General features: G+C 41.2%; 1 protein-coding gene across 1 annotated transcript; it reads left to right on the top strand.

Annotated features, from left to right (window-relative positions):
• Positions 1 to 7,449: 7,449 nt before the first annotated feature.
• Positions 7,450 to 8,582, top strand: TAF9 (TATA-box binding protein associated factor 9). The gene has a single exon (XM_037034369.1). The coding sequence runs from the start codon at positions 7,558 to 7,560 to the stop codon at positions 8,347 to 8,349; it is 792 nt and encodes a 263-aa protein (XP_036890264.1). The 5' UTR covers positions 7,450 to 7,557; the 3' UTR covers positions 8,350 to 8,582.
• The last annotated feature ends 6,014 nt before the right edge of the window (positions 8,583 to 14,596 follow it).

Raw genomic sequence — 14,596 nt, 5'->3', positions numbered from 1 at the left:
CCCTTCCTGACCATGCCTGTCTTAGGTCATTCCCTCCCTTGAGGAATCTTACCTGTCATTGGCTGGCTAACAGGTCATCTGAGGGAAGCCAAGCAGGGTGAAATAAAGGCAGCAGCAGTGGTGCCCTGCCAGAGAGAGAAGCCTTGTCTCCTTAGTGGCTTATGATTGCTAGGTCTCTCACCCAGCCTTAGCCATAGGGGGTTACAGCTTCTGAAACCAGGCAGGGTAGTTCCCAACAATCCTTCTAGTCTCTCAGGTTTCTTCTCACTTGATATCCTTTCCAATATGCAATCATTTAATTACATTTACCAGCATCCTTAATTCTCCTGCCACCATTTTTTCAGTCTGAAGCCTCAAGGTTCCTAGTCTCTGTGGGTCCAGACAAAGTAATATTATATTGACATTGGATCCATTTCAAATAGAAGTTATAGAGCATAGCTGAACCCGTAACACTTGTAATCTTGATCTGTTTCTAACCCATCAGTGGGCAAACTGCTGCTGTTCTTATAGGATCCACTAGCTGAAGACTGATGTACAAAGCCTGAGGTGTTTATTATCTTGCCCTTACCAGAAGTTTGCCATTCTTGCTCTAATCTCTTTCGTGTTCCATCTTTTTCTTCCACTGTGACCCTTTGAAACGACTCTCCATTTGCTCTGCAACACTGTCCTCTCCCAGTCTCTGCATCTGATCCTCTCCCCGCACCCTATACCTCTTTCCCTCATGATTTCACTGCAGATATCTTGTAATTCTCCTCTCTCTAGTAATCTCACTCACTCAGGACTGGCCACTGCCTTTTACTGATGACTCTTTAAGCTTATAACTAGCAGCCCAGTTTCCAGACACCTAATGGTAGCGATAGTACCCAGACATTTCCAAATTAGCATGTTTAAAAGCACTTGCACTGAAGTTATCCCGACTCTCCTCGCCCATTCCTGATTCCTATCCCGTACATATACAAACACACTGACACGCTACATGGATCATTTGGCCTTTAAATCTTGATAGTTTGAAAAATCCCTGTAGACTACTACCCTGTTCCTGAAACAACTGGTGTGTCCCTATGGTGTGTACCCCTAATCCATTCTCAAGACCATTTGTGCCGAATCGCCTTCAGTGTCTCTTACCTTCTCCTCTACACGATCATGTCCTTTAAAAAACAGAGAATGGGACCCTGGCTGAGTAGCTCAGTTGGTTAGAGCATCGTCCCAATGTGCCCAGGTTTCAGGTTTGATGTCCAGTCAGGGCACATGTAAGAACCAACCAATGAATGCATAAATAAGTGGAACAATAAATCAATATTTCTCTTTCGAATTAATAAATTTCTTAAAACATGGGGAGTGGGAATAACATGACTTGCTTTTTACTGATAAAGGTCATCCCTCCTCCTTAATAAAGTATAGGAGATTGTGAACTTGCCTGTCTACCCTCAGCCTTGCCTGCAGCCACTGTCCACTACGTCCCCTTCAGTCTGCCCGCAGCGCCTACTGTTTCTCATCACACTAGGAACTTTACACCTCCATGTCTTTATACCTGTCATTTCCTTACATGTAGATGCCGTTACCTGCCTTACAAATAACTCTAGAAAGCCCAACTCAGTGTCACATCTTTGGTGTTAACTTCTCCAAGCGGCATTTACTGCTCTTTTCTCTACACAAAACACCAAGTATAAAAACACTCTATCCTTCTAAACCAATTAACATCTTAGTAAGTTTCTTGAATTGAGGTAAATATGTTTCTGGTTGTAGACTGGATATTCCTGGTTTTAGGAATTGTATATTGACCCCTTGTGGCTAAGGGCGAGGGATGACCTCTGAAATGCCAGCCACAGGAGACAAAGGTTGTCTATGGTAGCAAACGCTGCCTCAGTTTCCTCTTCCTGTCCCCAAAGCTTGGTTGAAAGTCAGTGATGGGTAAGACCCCTCACAGTGCGGGGGCAACCTAAGCCAGACTTGATCACCTGGGAGGCCATCATGGAAGGACTGGGGGGCGGGGCTGCAACAAAGAGCAATGGACTCTTGGCCCCCTGGCTTTGACATAGCCCTGGTCCCCATGTTCTCTGGGAGAAGTGCTTCCTGGGTCTAATCCCCTTAAGCCTGAATATCCGTTGGGGAGAGGTGCAGCTCTTTGCCTTGCTAGAGCCTGTTCTGCGGAAAAATCTGGCGTCACAAAGACTTGCTGATAAACCTGTGAAATCTGCTCTGCTAAGAGCAGGAAAGGGTTTGAGCAGGAAACCCTAAAACTCTGTTCCTGACAGACTCTGAAGCCCTCAGATTTCTTTGAAATGTTATCTACTATTTGATCCTTGCCGGCCTGTATTCCTGTGTATTAGAACCCAATAAAAGCCCTGGAGGTGGGGGTTCGAGGCCTTTTTCTCCTCAGAGAAACTGGCCACCCCTGGCCTTTGTCTCCCCTGAGAAACTGGCCACCAGCCCTCAGCCTTTTCCCAACAGGGAATATGGTCACCCCTCCTCCCCAAGCAGATCACCTCATGTCTCAGTCATATTTACACACCTTGACCGTGGCACCTGGGGGAACTTAGAGAAAAGTCACTACCACAGTTTCCAAAGGGAAGATATCTGGAGATGTCTTAAATATTGGCAATAGTATCAAAATAGATAACTAGCATCCCAGTATCTTCAAAAAACACCTTTCACATAGTGTATACATTCTAGGATGGCAGTTAAAGTAAACATGTTTATATAGCTTGACAAGTGACAGCTAGGAAGATCTTTTCAGGTAAGAACTTAGCCTTTCAACTCTAGCTTCACAATTAGTATGTTTTCCTGCAAGTAATACATCTTCTTATATCAAGATTTAACTTTCCCCTTTGTTGAACATTTTTAACCATCACAATCTTTTTCTGACTAGAAATTAAATGACAGGGGACTTCCGGCCAAGATGGAGGCATAGGTGGAAACACTGCCTCCTCGCCCAACCAAGTTTAAAGACAATAAAATTTTAGTAACAAAAATGCAACCAAAACACAGAAAATTAAACTTTACAGAAGTCCGACAACAACAGACCATTCACACAGACCGGTAAGAGAGGCGGAGTCAGCGGCTGGCGGAGCAGGGTCACACAGGAAAAAGTGGCCAGACCCACCCAGGTGTACAGGTGGTGGTTGGCAGATCCCAGGTGTGGGGTGGCAATGGGCAGACCCACTGAGGGCACAAGGCAGCTGGCTGACCAAAGTCACACATTTATGCAAAGTTAAACCAGGCAAAGGAGTGAGCAGTGAGCAGACCTTGCAACAAAGGGCCCCAGTGACGGGAATTAAAGCCTAAAAGCACTAATTGAAAAAACCTTCGGGGGTCAAGGTGCTGTGAGAGGCTCCCAGGCTCACAGAGTTCATTGGAGAGAGCTACAGGGTCCTGGAGGGTGCACAGGCCCACACACCCGGGAACCAGCACCAGAAGAGCCCACTTTGCTTGCAGGGAAGCAGCAGAGGGGACCGAAATCTGAGAGAGAGCATAGAACAAGTGCCATTGCTCCTTCTCTGACCCTGCCCCCACATAGAGCGCCACAACCCAGCAACTGGGTCGCCCCGCCCTGGTGAACACCTAGAGCTCCACCCCTAATACGTAACAGGTGCGAACAGACCAAACCATTATGGCTCAAGTGGAACAGCTCAAATCCCAAGAGCCAATACTTGGAATGGTGGGGGATGGGGCATGCAGAGTGGAGGGGAATGAAGGGGGGAAGTGGGGTAACTATAATGGCATAATCAATAAAATATATTTTAAAAAATTAAGTGACAGAGGAAATCTGAATGGGTATATTTTTGTTAAAAAAATGACCAGGAGACATCCAACCTATCAGATGCATAGTTCAAAATACTGGTTGTCAAGATACTCACAGAACTGGTTGATTTTAGTCACAAATTAGAGAAACAAATGAAAGCTAAAGTAAGTGAAATGAAGGGAAATGCACAGAAAACCAATAGTGATGGAAAGGAAACTGAGACTCAAATCAAGGGAGTGGACCAGAGGAAGAAAAAAATGACCAAACGGAAAAGAAGGAAGAAACAAGAATTCAAAAATATGAGGAGAGGCTTAAGAACCTCCAGGACATCTTTAAACATTCCAACATCCAAATAATAGGGGTACCAGAAGGGGAAGAGGAACAGCCACAAGTGGAAAACTTATTTGAACAAATAATAATGGAGAACTTCCCCAATCTGGCAAAGGAAATAGATTTCCAGGAAGTCCAGGAAGCTCAGAGAGTCCCAAAGAAGTTGGACCCAAGAAGGAACACACCAAGGCACATCAGATTTACATTAGCCAAGATTAAAATGAAGGAGAGAATCCTAGAAGCAGCAAGAGATAAGGGGACAGTCACCTACAAAGGACTTCCCATCAGACTGTCAGCTGATTTCTCAAAAGAGACCTTACAGGCAAGAAGGAGCTGGAAAGAAGTATTCCAAGTCATGAAAAGCAAGGACCTATATCCATGATTGCTCTATCCATCAAAGCTTTCATTTAGAATGGAAGAGCAGATAAAGTGCTTCTCAGATAAGGTCAAGTTTAAGGAGTTCATCATCACCAAGCCCATATTATATGAAATGTTAAAGGGACTTATCTAAGAAAATGAAGATAAAAAATAGGAACAGTGAAAGGACAGCCAACTCACAGTTATTAGCAATTATACCTAAAACAAAAGCAAACTAAGAGGACAGTTACATCAGAAGTGGAACCATAGAGCCCTGGCTGGTGTAACTCAGTGGATTGAGTGCGGGCCTGGCAGCCCTGCCATCGCGGATTGATTCCCAGTCAGGGCACGTGCCTGAGTTGCAGGCCAGTTCCCAGCAGGGGACTCACAAGAGGAAACCATACATTGATATTTCTCTCCTTCTCTCCTTCCCTTCCTCTCTAAAGATAAATAAATAAAATCTTAAAAAAATATTTTTTTAAAAAAGAAGTGGAACCATAGAAATGGAGATCGCATGGAGGGTTAGAAACAGGGGAGTGGGAGGAGGAGAAGGGGGGAGAAGGTACAGAGAATAAGTAGCATAGACGGTAGGTAGAAAATAGGGGAGGGCAAGAAAAATATGGGAAATATAGAATCTAAAGAAATTGTGACACATGGACATAAACTAAAGCGAAGGGAATGGTGGGGGACGGGGAATGCAGAGTGGAGGGGAATGAAAGGGGGTAACTATAATGGCATAATCAATAAAATATATTTTTAAAAATTAAGTGACAGAGGAAATCTGAATGGGTATATTTTTGTTAAAAAATTTTAAATTATTTTGAAATACATGTCCAGAGTTGATTTACCATCTGTGTACATATCTAATTAGCATAACAGACATATAAAGGGTCACTGTGCACCCCTTTAACAGCTGGGAAAGTACAATTTTTTCATGTATGTTTACTATCTTCTCCATCCTGTATGAGTTCTTACTGTTTGTTAAGCTACTTACTTTTATCTTGATTTTTATGCTTTTTATATAATGTACATTTCAGTCCTTTGTCCTACTACAAAATATTTCTCACAGTCTTCTTTTTCTTTTTTATAAGTTATGTAATTTTTCACTGAACAGTGGTTTAACATTTTAATTAGTTATTTTAATTTTTACAGATTTTATTTCTTTCTTTGTAGAGAAAGGGGAAGGGAGGGAGAAAGAGAGAGAGAGAATCATAGATCAGTTGCTCCTTTTTTTTTTGGTGCCAAAACTGGGGATCAAATGTCAGTTGCTTCTTTTAAGCACCCCAAATGACATGGGCCCTGACTGGCAATCAAAACTGCAACCTCTTGTTTGTGGGACGATGCCTAACCAACTGAGACACACTGGCTAGGGCTTATTTCTTTTTCTTTTATTTATTGATTTTAGAGAGAAAGAAACGTCAATTTGTTGTTCCATTTATTGATGCATTCATTGGTTGATACTTGTATGCACCCTGACTGGGAGGCGAATCTTCAGTCTTGTTGTATGGAGACAGTTCTAACCAACTGAGGTACCTAGCCAGGGCTTATGTTAGATTTAAATCTGCCTTATTTAGAACTGTCCATCATTCTTTTTTTAAAGGTTTTATTTATTTATTTTAGACAGAGGGGAAGGGAGGGAGAAAGAGAGGGAGAGAAACATCAGTGTGTGGTTGCCTCTCACATGCACCCTACTAGGGACCTGGCCTACAACCCAGGCATGTGCCCTGACTGGGAATTGATGCAGTGACATTATGGTTCACGGGCCTGCCTCAATCCAGTGAGCCACACCAGTCAGGAGAAGTGCCCATCATTCTTGTTTTGCCTTATAAAATAGGACAATTAACCTTTGATTATGGAGATGTTGGTAATCTGGAAATAAAGATGCTGTTCGGGGGCATCTTGACACTGACTCTCCATCCCCACACCCCGTGAAGATGTGACCTCTGTGACAAGAGGGCTCACTGCTGGAATGGAGAACTTGTTATTTTTAATAAGTTTCATAACCTTTGCCTAATAAGTTTGAAACAACCTTCTGTTAGTATGTGTGAGAGTGTTTCTATCCATGTGTCTCCTTCCCACTAATCTGTTGGTCACCATCATTAATACTGTTCTCTTCNTAAAAAGAGAGAGAGATAATGGAGTATTAGTACTATATGTGAGAGGGTACAAAAAGCAGAGGAAGATTATCATTAAGGAATTTGTACTGTACTGGGGACCCATAATAATAGAAAATAGTCATACCTCAGCACTTGTTGGCTTCAGAAGTAATCAAACCCTGTACTCATTGCATTTTGATCAGAAAAAAATGTTTCAGCACCTGGTGCCTGCTCCGTACTCATTGCACTTGCTAGAACTTGTATGAGTCCCAGTGTTGACCTGCAAGAAAAAATGCTTTGTTGTTTGGTACTCATCACTTTTGGTACTCTTCACAAGTTCCAGAACAAATGACCAGTAACAACGAGTACCCAGGTACCACTGTATTAAATGTCTAAAGTTGTGTCCTAGTTACTTTGACGATTACATTGCCTGCCGATTGGCTAGCAGTTCTTGTGGATAAAAGCAGTTCTTGTGGAAGAGATTGATTGGACTTAGGATAGGTAGAATTTGAATATAAGGAAGAGGGAGAATGTTTTGACATGGGTGAGCAGGTAAAGGTTCAGGTAAGGCCAAGTCTGTGTAGGGAACTAATTATATTGATCTCACTGCAAGGAAAGAGTATTCTGAACTCAGGTAGCGTGACATGATTATCTTTTGATATTTTCTTAGATGAGTTTAATAGTTGCATGTCTGCATGAAATTGCACATATTCTAAAACGATACATGTCTTTACTTATTTACCCTGTTTTCCCCCAGTCTGTATCATTCTCTTATTGTGTCTTCATCTGTTTATATTCTATAATGAATGATCTGTACAGGGTAGAAACTCAGTAAATTTAAGTAAAGGGAACTTTAAGTATGCCTCATTACAATGAAAAACATTTAACATTTTTAAAATTGGAATATTTTCTAAAATGTAACGTTTAGAAAATTTTTTTAAGTTCCTGACAGTTGCTACTAAAGTAACTATTTCAGGTTTGATCTAATGTACATATTTTTTAAAATAATCTAAAGTCTGATCACCAGATATCATGGAGTCTGGCAAGATGGCGTCTCCCAAGAGCATGCCGAAAGATGCACAGATGATGGCACAAATCCTGAAGGATATGGGCATTACAGAGTATGAACCAAGAGTTATAAATCAGATGTTGGAGTTTGCCTTCCGCTATGTGACCACAATTCTAGATGATGCGAAAATCTATTCAAGCCATGCTAAAAAAGCCACAGTTGATGCAGATGACGTGCGATTGGCAATCCAGTGCCGCGCTGACCAGTCTTTCACCTCGCCTCCCCCAAGAGATTTTTTATTAGACATTGCAAGGCAAAGAAATCAGACCCCTTTGCCATTGATCAAGCCCTATTCGGGCCCCAGATTGCCACCTGATAGATATTGCTTGACTGCTCCAAACTATAGACTTAAGTCTTTACAAAAAAAGGCAGCTACTTCTGCAGGAAGAATAACAGTTCCCCGGTTAAGTGTTGGTTCAGTTACTAGCAGACCAAGTACTCCCACACTGGGCACCCCAACCCCACAAACCATGTCAGTTTCAACTAAAGTAGGGACTCCGATGTCCCTCTCGGGGCAAAGGTTTACGGTTCAGATGCCCACTTCGCAGTCCCCAGCTGTAAAAGCATCAATTCCTGCAACCTCGGCAGTTCAGAATGTTCTGATTAATCCATCATTAATTGGGTCCAAAAATATTCTTATTACCACCAATATGGTGTCATCACAAAGTACTGCCAGTGAATCATCAAATGCATTGAAACGAAAACGTGATGATGACGATGACGATGATGATGATGACGACTATGATAATTTGTAATTGAGCTTTGATGCATGTAACATGTATACTTGATCTTGAATCCACTGTACTAAGATTAAACACGCATGCTGGGTGTTTTCAAGTTGTGTTTTAGAAAACTTAAATAGTATTTAATGAGTAAATACAGTTACCATAGTTTTTAACTGAGATATTGTATTTTCTTTAACAGAATTTCTAATGGTTTTTCATTAGCCTTTAAGTGAAAGAAATAAAGTTGTTATTCATCAATTTGATTGTTTGTACTTTGGCAGTTACATTTTAGAAGCTATTTTACCCCTCATCACCAACAGAAATAATAGTTGTAACAACTTCAGTTGTTGCAGTCTATTCATTACCGCTAGGATGTCATCTCTAATGTCTTCAGATGTTTAAATCACAGTGTGATCTCTGGTGTATAAGTCATTCTTATGGGCCATTCTGTCAAACTATTAAAGTACAACCATGTTTCCTTTTTGGAGAGAATAGTGGATGAGGACTTTTATTCATAGTGAATCCTCATGTGTTTGGATTTATCTTCTTCAACTGCCCAAGTTCATCCTAGGTCCTGTTTTTCTATCTCTTTGGTTATATTTATGAACCCTAATGTGTCTCCCAGTATCTCCCCACTTTAAAATTTTTGCTCCAGCTGGGTAAGTAACTTGGTTAGCATGTCGTCCCAATACGTGAAAGTTGAGGGTTCAATCCACAGTCAAGGAACATACAAGAATTAACCAATGAATGAATAAAGTGAATAACAAATTGCTATTTCTCCCTCCCTTTGTCTCAAGTAAATTTTAAAAAATTTTTTCAGTATCCCTTTTGCAGGCCAGTTCTCTGCATTTTTGTTTGCCATACACACACACACACACATATTAGTAAGAGAGAAGGGAAGGGAGGGAAAAAGGCAGAGCAACATCAGTGTGTGGTTGCCTCTCATGTATCTCCCCCACTGGGGACCGGGCCCACAACCCAGGTATGTGCCCTGACTGGGAATTGAACTGGTGACCCTTTGGTTCACAGGCCCATACTCAGTCCACTGAGCTACACTAGCCAGGGCAGCTTGCCATATTCTTGATATAAATCACTCCCATGCTTTTATTTTTAATTCAGTTCTGGCATTTTAAATTATAGTTAATGAAACTCAGTTCATTTGCTGTTGTACATAGCCAGAAAATCTTCATTTTATACTTACGTGAAATCTGGTTTTGTTTGTTTGTCTGGAAGTTTATCTGGCAAGTGATTTCAGAGTCACGAGTCATTTTCAGTCATGTCTTCCTGTTCTAATCTCACCTACTCAATTTAACATGTCTAAACTTAATGGAATTGCTATATAATCTACAAGAATAGCATTGCGAGCCACAGTAATGCTAGAACCATTGGGCCCTCTCCTACCTCTGTTCACACCATCTGAGCCCATTGTGTGTCCAGCTAATGGTGTGTAGTCTCAACCATTTTATTGATGACATGAAATTTAATCCTTAAAGGAAAAGTATGCTTCCCTCATATAATGTCCCATAAAAGGTGTCTGGTCTGACTTGACATGCTGTTGCATGGGGTACTGTATAAAATTTCCCATAAGGTACCAGATTTTTTCTTAATGCCACTTGACTATATCTGAGAATCTCGTTAGAAGATATTCTGAGACCTCCATCCTGGTCATTTTTTTTCAAATGGTGATATACATATAAGGAAAACCATTCAGTCATCTGTAAAGCACCGGTTCTCAGGTCAGGGTGATGAAGCCCTTCAGGGGATGTTTTTGGTAGTCACAACTGGGGTTTGGGGACTTGCTAGTGACATCTGATGTTAGAGGGTAGTGATTCTGCTGAACGTCCCACAGTTCACACCTTCCACTCCCATAACAGAATTCTCAGGCTCAAAGTGGTAGTTGAGGTTGAGAAGCTCTGCTATAAATGAGACTTTAAAGAAAAAATAATGGCTTTACACAAATGTCTAAATGGGTGTCTGTAGCCATCCTGATAATCATATTGAATTGCTGTATTACAGCATTTAACATGGGTTTGAATTGCACGGGTCCCCACTATACATAGATTTTTTGATTGACACGCGCAGTTCAGCTCCATGGTTGGGGATGGATCTGTTTATGTGGAGGGCTGACTAGTTATACGTGGATTTTTGAGTTTGTGGGACGTTAGTTCCCCTAATCCCGACATTGTTCTAGCACCAACTGTATTTCTAAGAGATCCTTATATCACTTGGAACCCAGGTAGGAAAAATTCGTTGGGAAATTAAGGTTAAAACTATTGGGAGTCCTAAACATTGTGTAGCTAAGAATGCTTTTATTACCCCTTGTGGGGGATCTTTGCCCACAGAGCCCCCTGTCTGCTGGGGATGAGAATAGGTCTACCAAGACATGATCTGCTTGGCCAATCTCTCAAAGGAGAAGGTCTAGGAACCTTTTCCTCAATGAGCTTTTATTGGGTTCAATTTGCACAGGAATACAGGTAAAGCTCATCAACCACTGTCAGGCAGTATGGATCAAACAATAGGTAACCTACAAAGAACCAGGAGGGCTTAATCTGAGTCAGGGTCAATTAGCTAAAGGACTTTAGACTTTGGGAAACAAACTCATTTCATGCTTGGACCCTTATCAGAAAACCGAGGGCATTCTTAGCAAAGCAGGTTTCACAAGAGTCTATGCATTCTTTCTTAGTCCTGATCACCCCAGGGAACTTCTTGTTCCTGCCCAGAGCTGTACTGCTGTCCCACATTGTTTCAGGCTTACATCAGGCAGGGGAAGTAAGGCAGCCAAGAGATTAGGAGACTTCTCAAAGACAGAATGAGGACTCAGGCTAGGTCAAAGCTGAGGGGTGAGGGTCCATCACCCCTTTTTTCTATGGTTCCACAAGTCCTTCCTTGAGGGCCCCTTCCTGACCATGCCTGTCTTAGGTCATTCCCTCCCTTGAGGAATCTTACGTGTCATTGGCTGGCTAACAGGTCATCTGAGGGAAGCCAAGCAGGGCGAAATAAAGGCAGCAGCAGTGGTGCCCTGCCAGAGAGAGAAGCCTTGTCTCCTTAGTGGCTTATGATTGCTAGGTCTCTCACCCAGCCTTAGCCATAGGGGGTTACAGCTTCTGAAACCAGGCAGGGCAGTTCCAAACAATCCTTCCAGTCTCTCAGGTTCCTTCTCACTTGATATCCTTTCCAATATGCAGTCATTTAATTACATTTACCAGCATCCTTAATTCTCCTGCCACCATTTTTTCAGTCTGAAGCCTCAAGGTTCCTAGTCTCTGTGGGTCCAGACAAAGTAATATTATATTGACATTGGATCCATTTCAAATAGAAGTTGTAGAGCATAGCTGAACCCGTAACACTTGTAATCTTGATCTGTTTCTAACCCATCAGTGGGCAAACTGCTGCTGTTCTTACAGGATCCACTAGCTGAAGACTGATGTACAAAGCCTGAGGTGTTTATTGTCTTGCCCTTTCCAGAAGTTTGCCATTCTTGCTCTAATCTCTTTCGTGTTCCATCTTTTTCTTCCACTGTGACCCTTTGAAACGACTCTCCATTTGCTCTGCAACACTGTTCTCTCCCAGTCTCTGCATCTGATCCTCTCCCCGCACCCTATACCTCTTTCCCTCATGATTTCACTGCAGACATCTTGTAATTCTCCTCTCTCTAGTAATCTCACTCACTCAGGACTGGCCACTGCCTTTTACTGATGACTCTTTAAGCTTATAACTAGCAGCCCAGTTTCCAGACACCTAATGGTAGCGATAGTACCCAGACATTTCCAAATTAGCATGTTTAAAAGCACTTGCACTGAAGTTATCCCGACTCTCCTTGCCCATTCCTGATTCCTATCCCGCACATATACAAACACACTGACACGCTACATGGATCATTTGGCCTTTAAATCTTGATAGTTTGAAAAATCCCTGTAGACTACTACCCTGTTCCTGAAACAACTGGTGTGTACCCCAATCCATTCTCAAGACCATTTGTGCTGAATCGCCTTCAGTGTCTCTTACCTTCTCCTCTACACGATCATGTCCTTTAAAAAACAGAGAATGGGACCCTGGCTGAGTAGCTCAGTTGGTTATAGCATCGTCCCAATGTGCCCAGGTTTCAGGTTTGATGTCCAGTCAGGGCACATGTAAGAACCAACCAATGAATGCATAAATAAGTGGAACAATAAATCAATATTTCTCTTTCGAATTAATAAATTTCTTAAAACATGGGGAGTGGGAATAACATGACTTGCTTTTTACTGATAAAGGTCATCCCTCCTCCTTAATGAAGTATAGGAGATTGTGAACTTGCCTGTCTACCCTCAGCCTTGCCTGCAGCCACTGTCCACTACGTCCCCTTCAGTCTGCCCGCAGCGCCTACTGTTTCTCATCACGCTAGGAACTTTACACCTCCATGTCTTTATACCTGTCATTTCCTTACATGTAGATGCCGTTACCTGCCTTACAAATAACTCTAGAAAGCCCAACTCAGTGTCACATCTTTGGTGTTAACTTCTCCAAGCGGCATTTACTGCTCTTTTCTCTACATAAAAGGCCAAGTATCAAAACACTATCCTTATAAACCAATTAACATCTTGTAGTTAGGAAGTTTCTTGGGTTGAGGTAAATATGTTTCCAAAGGGAAAATATCTGCAGATGTCTTAAATATTGGCAATAGTATCAAATATAGCATCCCAGTATATTCAAAAACCACCTTTCACATAGTGTATACATTCTAGGATGGCAGTTAAAGTAAACATGATTATATAGCTTGACAAATGACAGCTAGGAAGATCTTTTCAGGTAAGAACTTCGCCTTTCAACTCTAGCTTCACAATTAGTATGTTTTCATGCAAGTAAAACACCTTTAAGTAGGTTATAAAAGTTTGTTTAGAAAATTGAGTAATTTTTTAATCTTTGGTAATTTAATCAAAGCAAGCCTTTTCATGTTTGCTAGATGAAGATTGTATGTATCAACGACTATAAATTTGATCTGTGGTTGAAAGTTTTCTGAAATAGTATAAACTTTTCTGCTTTTTTTGAAATTTAGAATAAAGTTTAGAATCCATTCATGTCTCTCCATTTCCTATGGTACACATTAATAATCATCATTCACCCAAAATTCTGCAGTACCTTTGATGTGGTATTCGTGCTGCTGTAGATTTGCATCCTTCCAACTCTTTTCACAAATCAAAATGATTTTTAATTGAATTTATTGAGGTGATATTGGTCAATAAAATTATATAAGTTTCTTTCTTTAACTTTTCTGCTTTGCTCTGACTGGTATGACTCAGTGGCTTGAGCACCAAGCTGGGAATCAGAGTCGCTGGTTCGATTCCCACTCAGGGCACATACCTGGGGTGCAGGCCAGGTCCCCAGAAGGGAGTGCAGGAGAGGCAGCCTCACGTTGATGTTTCTCTCCATTTCACCCTTCTTTTCTCTCTAGAAAGAAGTAAACAAAATTTAAAAAATAATAATTTTGTGTTTATTCTCATTTGGGGACATGTTTTTCCTTGCTATTATTTTATTTTATTTTTTAAAAAATAAAATAAAATAAACATGCCACAACTCAGGCATGTGCCCTAACTGGGAATCGAGCCAGCAACCCTTTGGTTCACAGGCCAGTACTCAAGCTACTGTGCCACACTAGCCAGGGCTTTTCCCCTGCTTTTAGAGAGAGGGGTAGAGAGAAATATTAATGCGAGAGAGAAGCATCAATTTTTTTGCCTCCTGCATATATATATCTGGAGCTGGAGCCGAACCTACAACCTAGGTATGTTCTCTGACCAGATATCAAGCCCACAGCCTTTTGGTTATGGGATGACGCTCCAACCAACTAGCCATACCAGCTGGGATAGAGTACCCAATATTTATTTCTAGAACTTTATTTAATTATATAGTATTGTATGAAGTTGTTATATCAAGATTTAACTTTCCCTTTTGTTGAACATTTTTAACCATCACAGTCTTTTTCTGATTAGAAATTAAATGAAAGAGGAAATCTGAATTGGGTATATTTTTGTTAAAATTTTTTAAAATTATTTTTAAAATACACATCCAGAGTTGATTTACTGTTTATGTATGTATCTAATTAGCATAACAGGCATATAAAGGGTCACTTTGCACCCCTTTAACAGCTGGGAAAGTACAATTTTTTCTTGTATGTTTACTATCTTCTCCATCCTGTATGAGTTCTTACTGTTTGTTAAGCTACTTACTTTTATCTTGATTTTTATGCTCTTTATATAATGTACATTTCAGTCCTTTGTCCTACTACAAAATATTTCTCACA

This window comes from Sturnira hondurensis, unplaced genomic scaffold (assembly GCF_014824575.4).
Source record: "Sturnira hondurensis isolate 20B ecotype Veracruz unplaced genomic scaffold, ASM1482457v3 Scaffold0022168, whole genome shotgun sequence".
NCBI lineage: Eukaryota > Metazoa > Chordata > Mammalia > Chiroptera > Phyllostomidae > Sturnira > Sturnira hondurensis.
The sequence above is the reverse complement of the archived record's forward strand: the minus strand, read 5'-3'. Positions and strand labels throughout refer to the sequence as shown.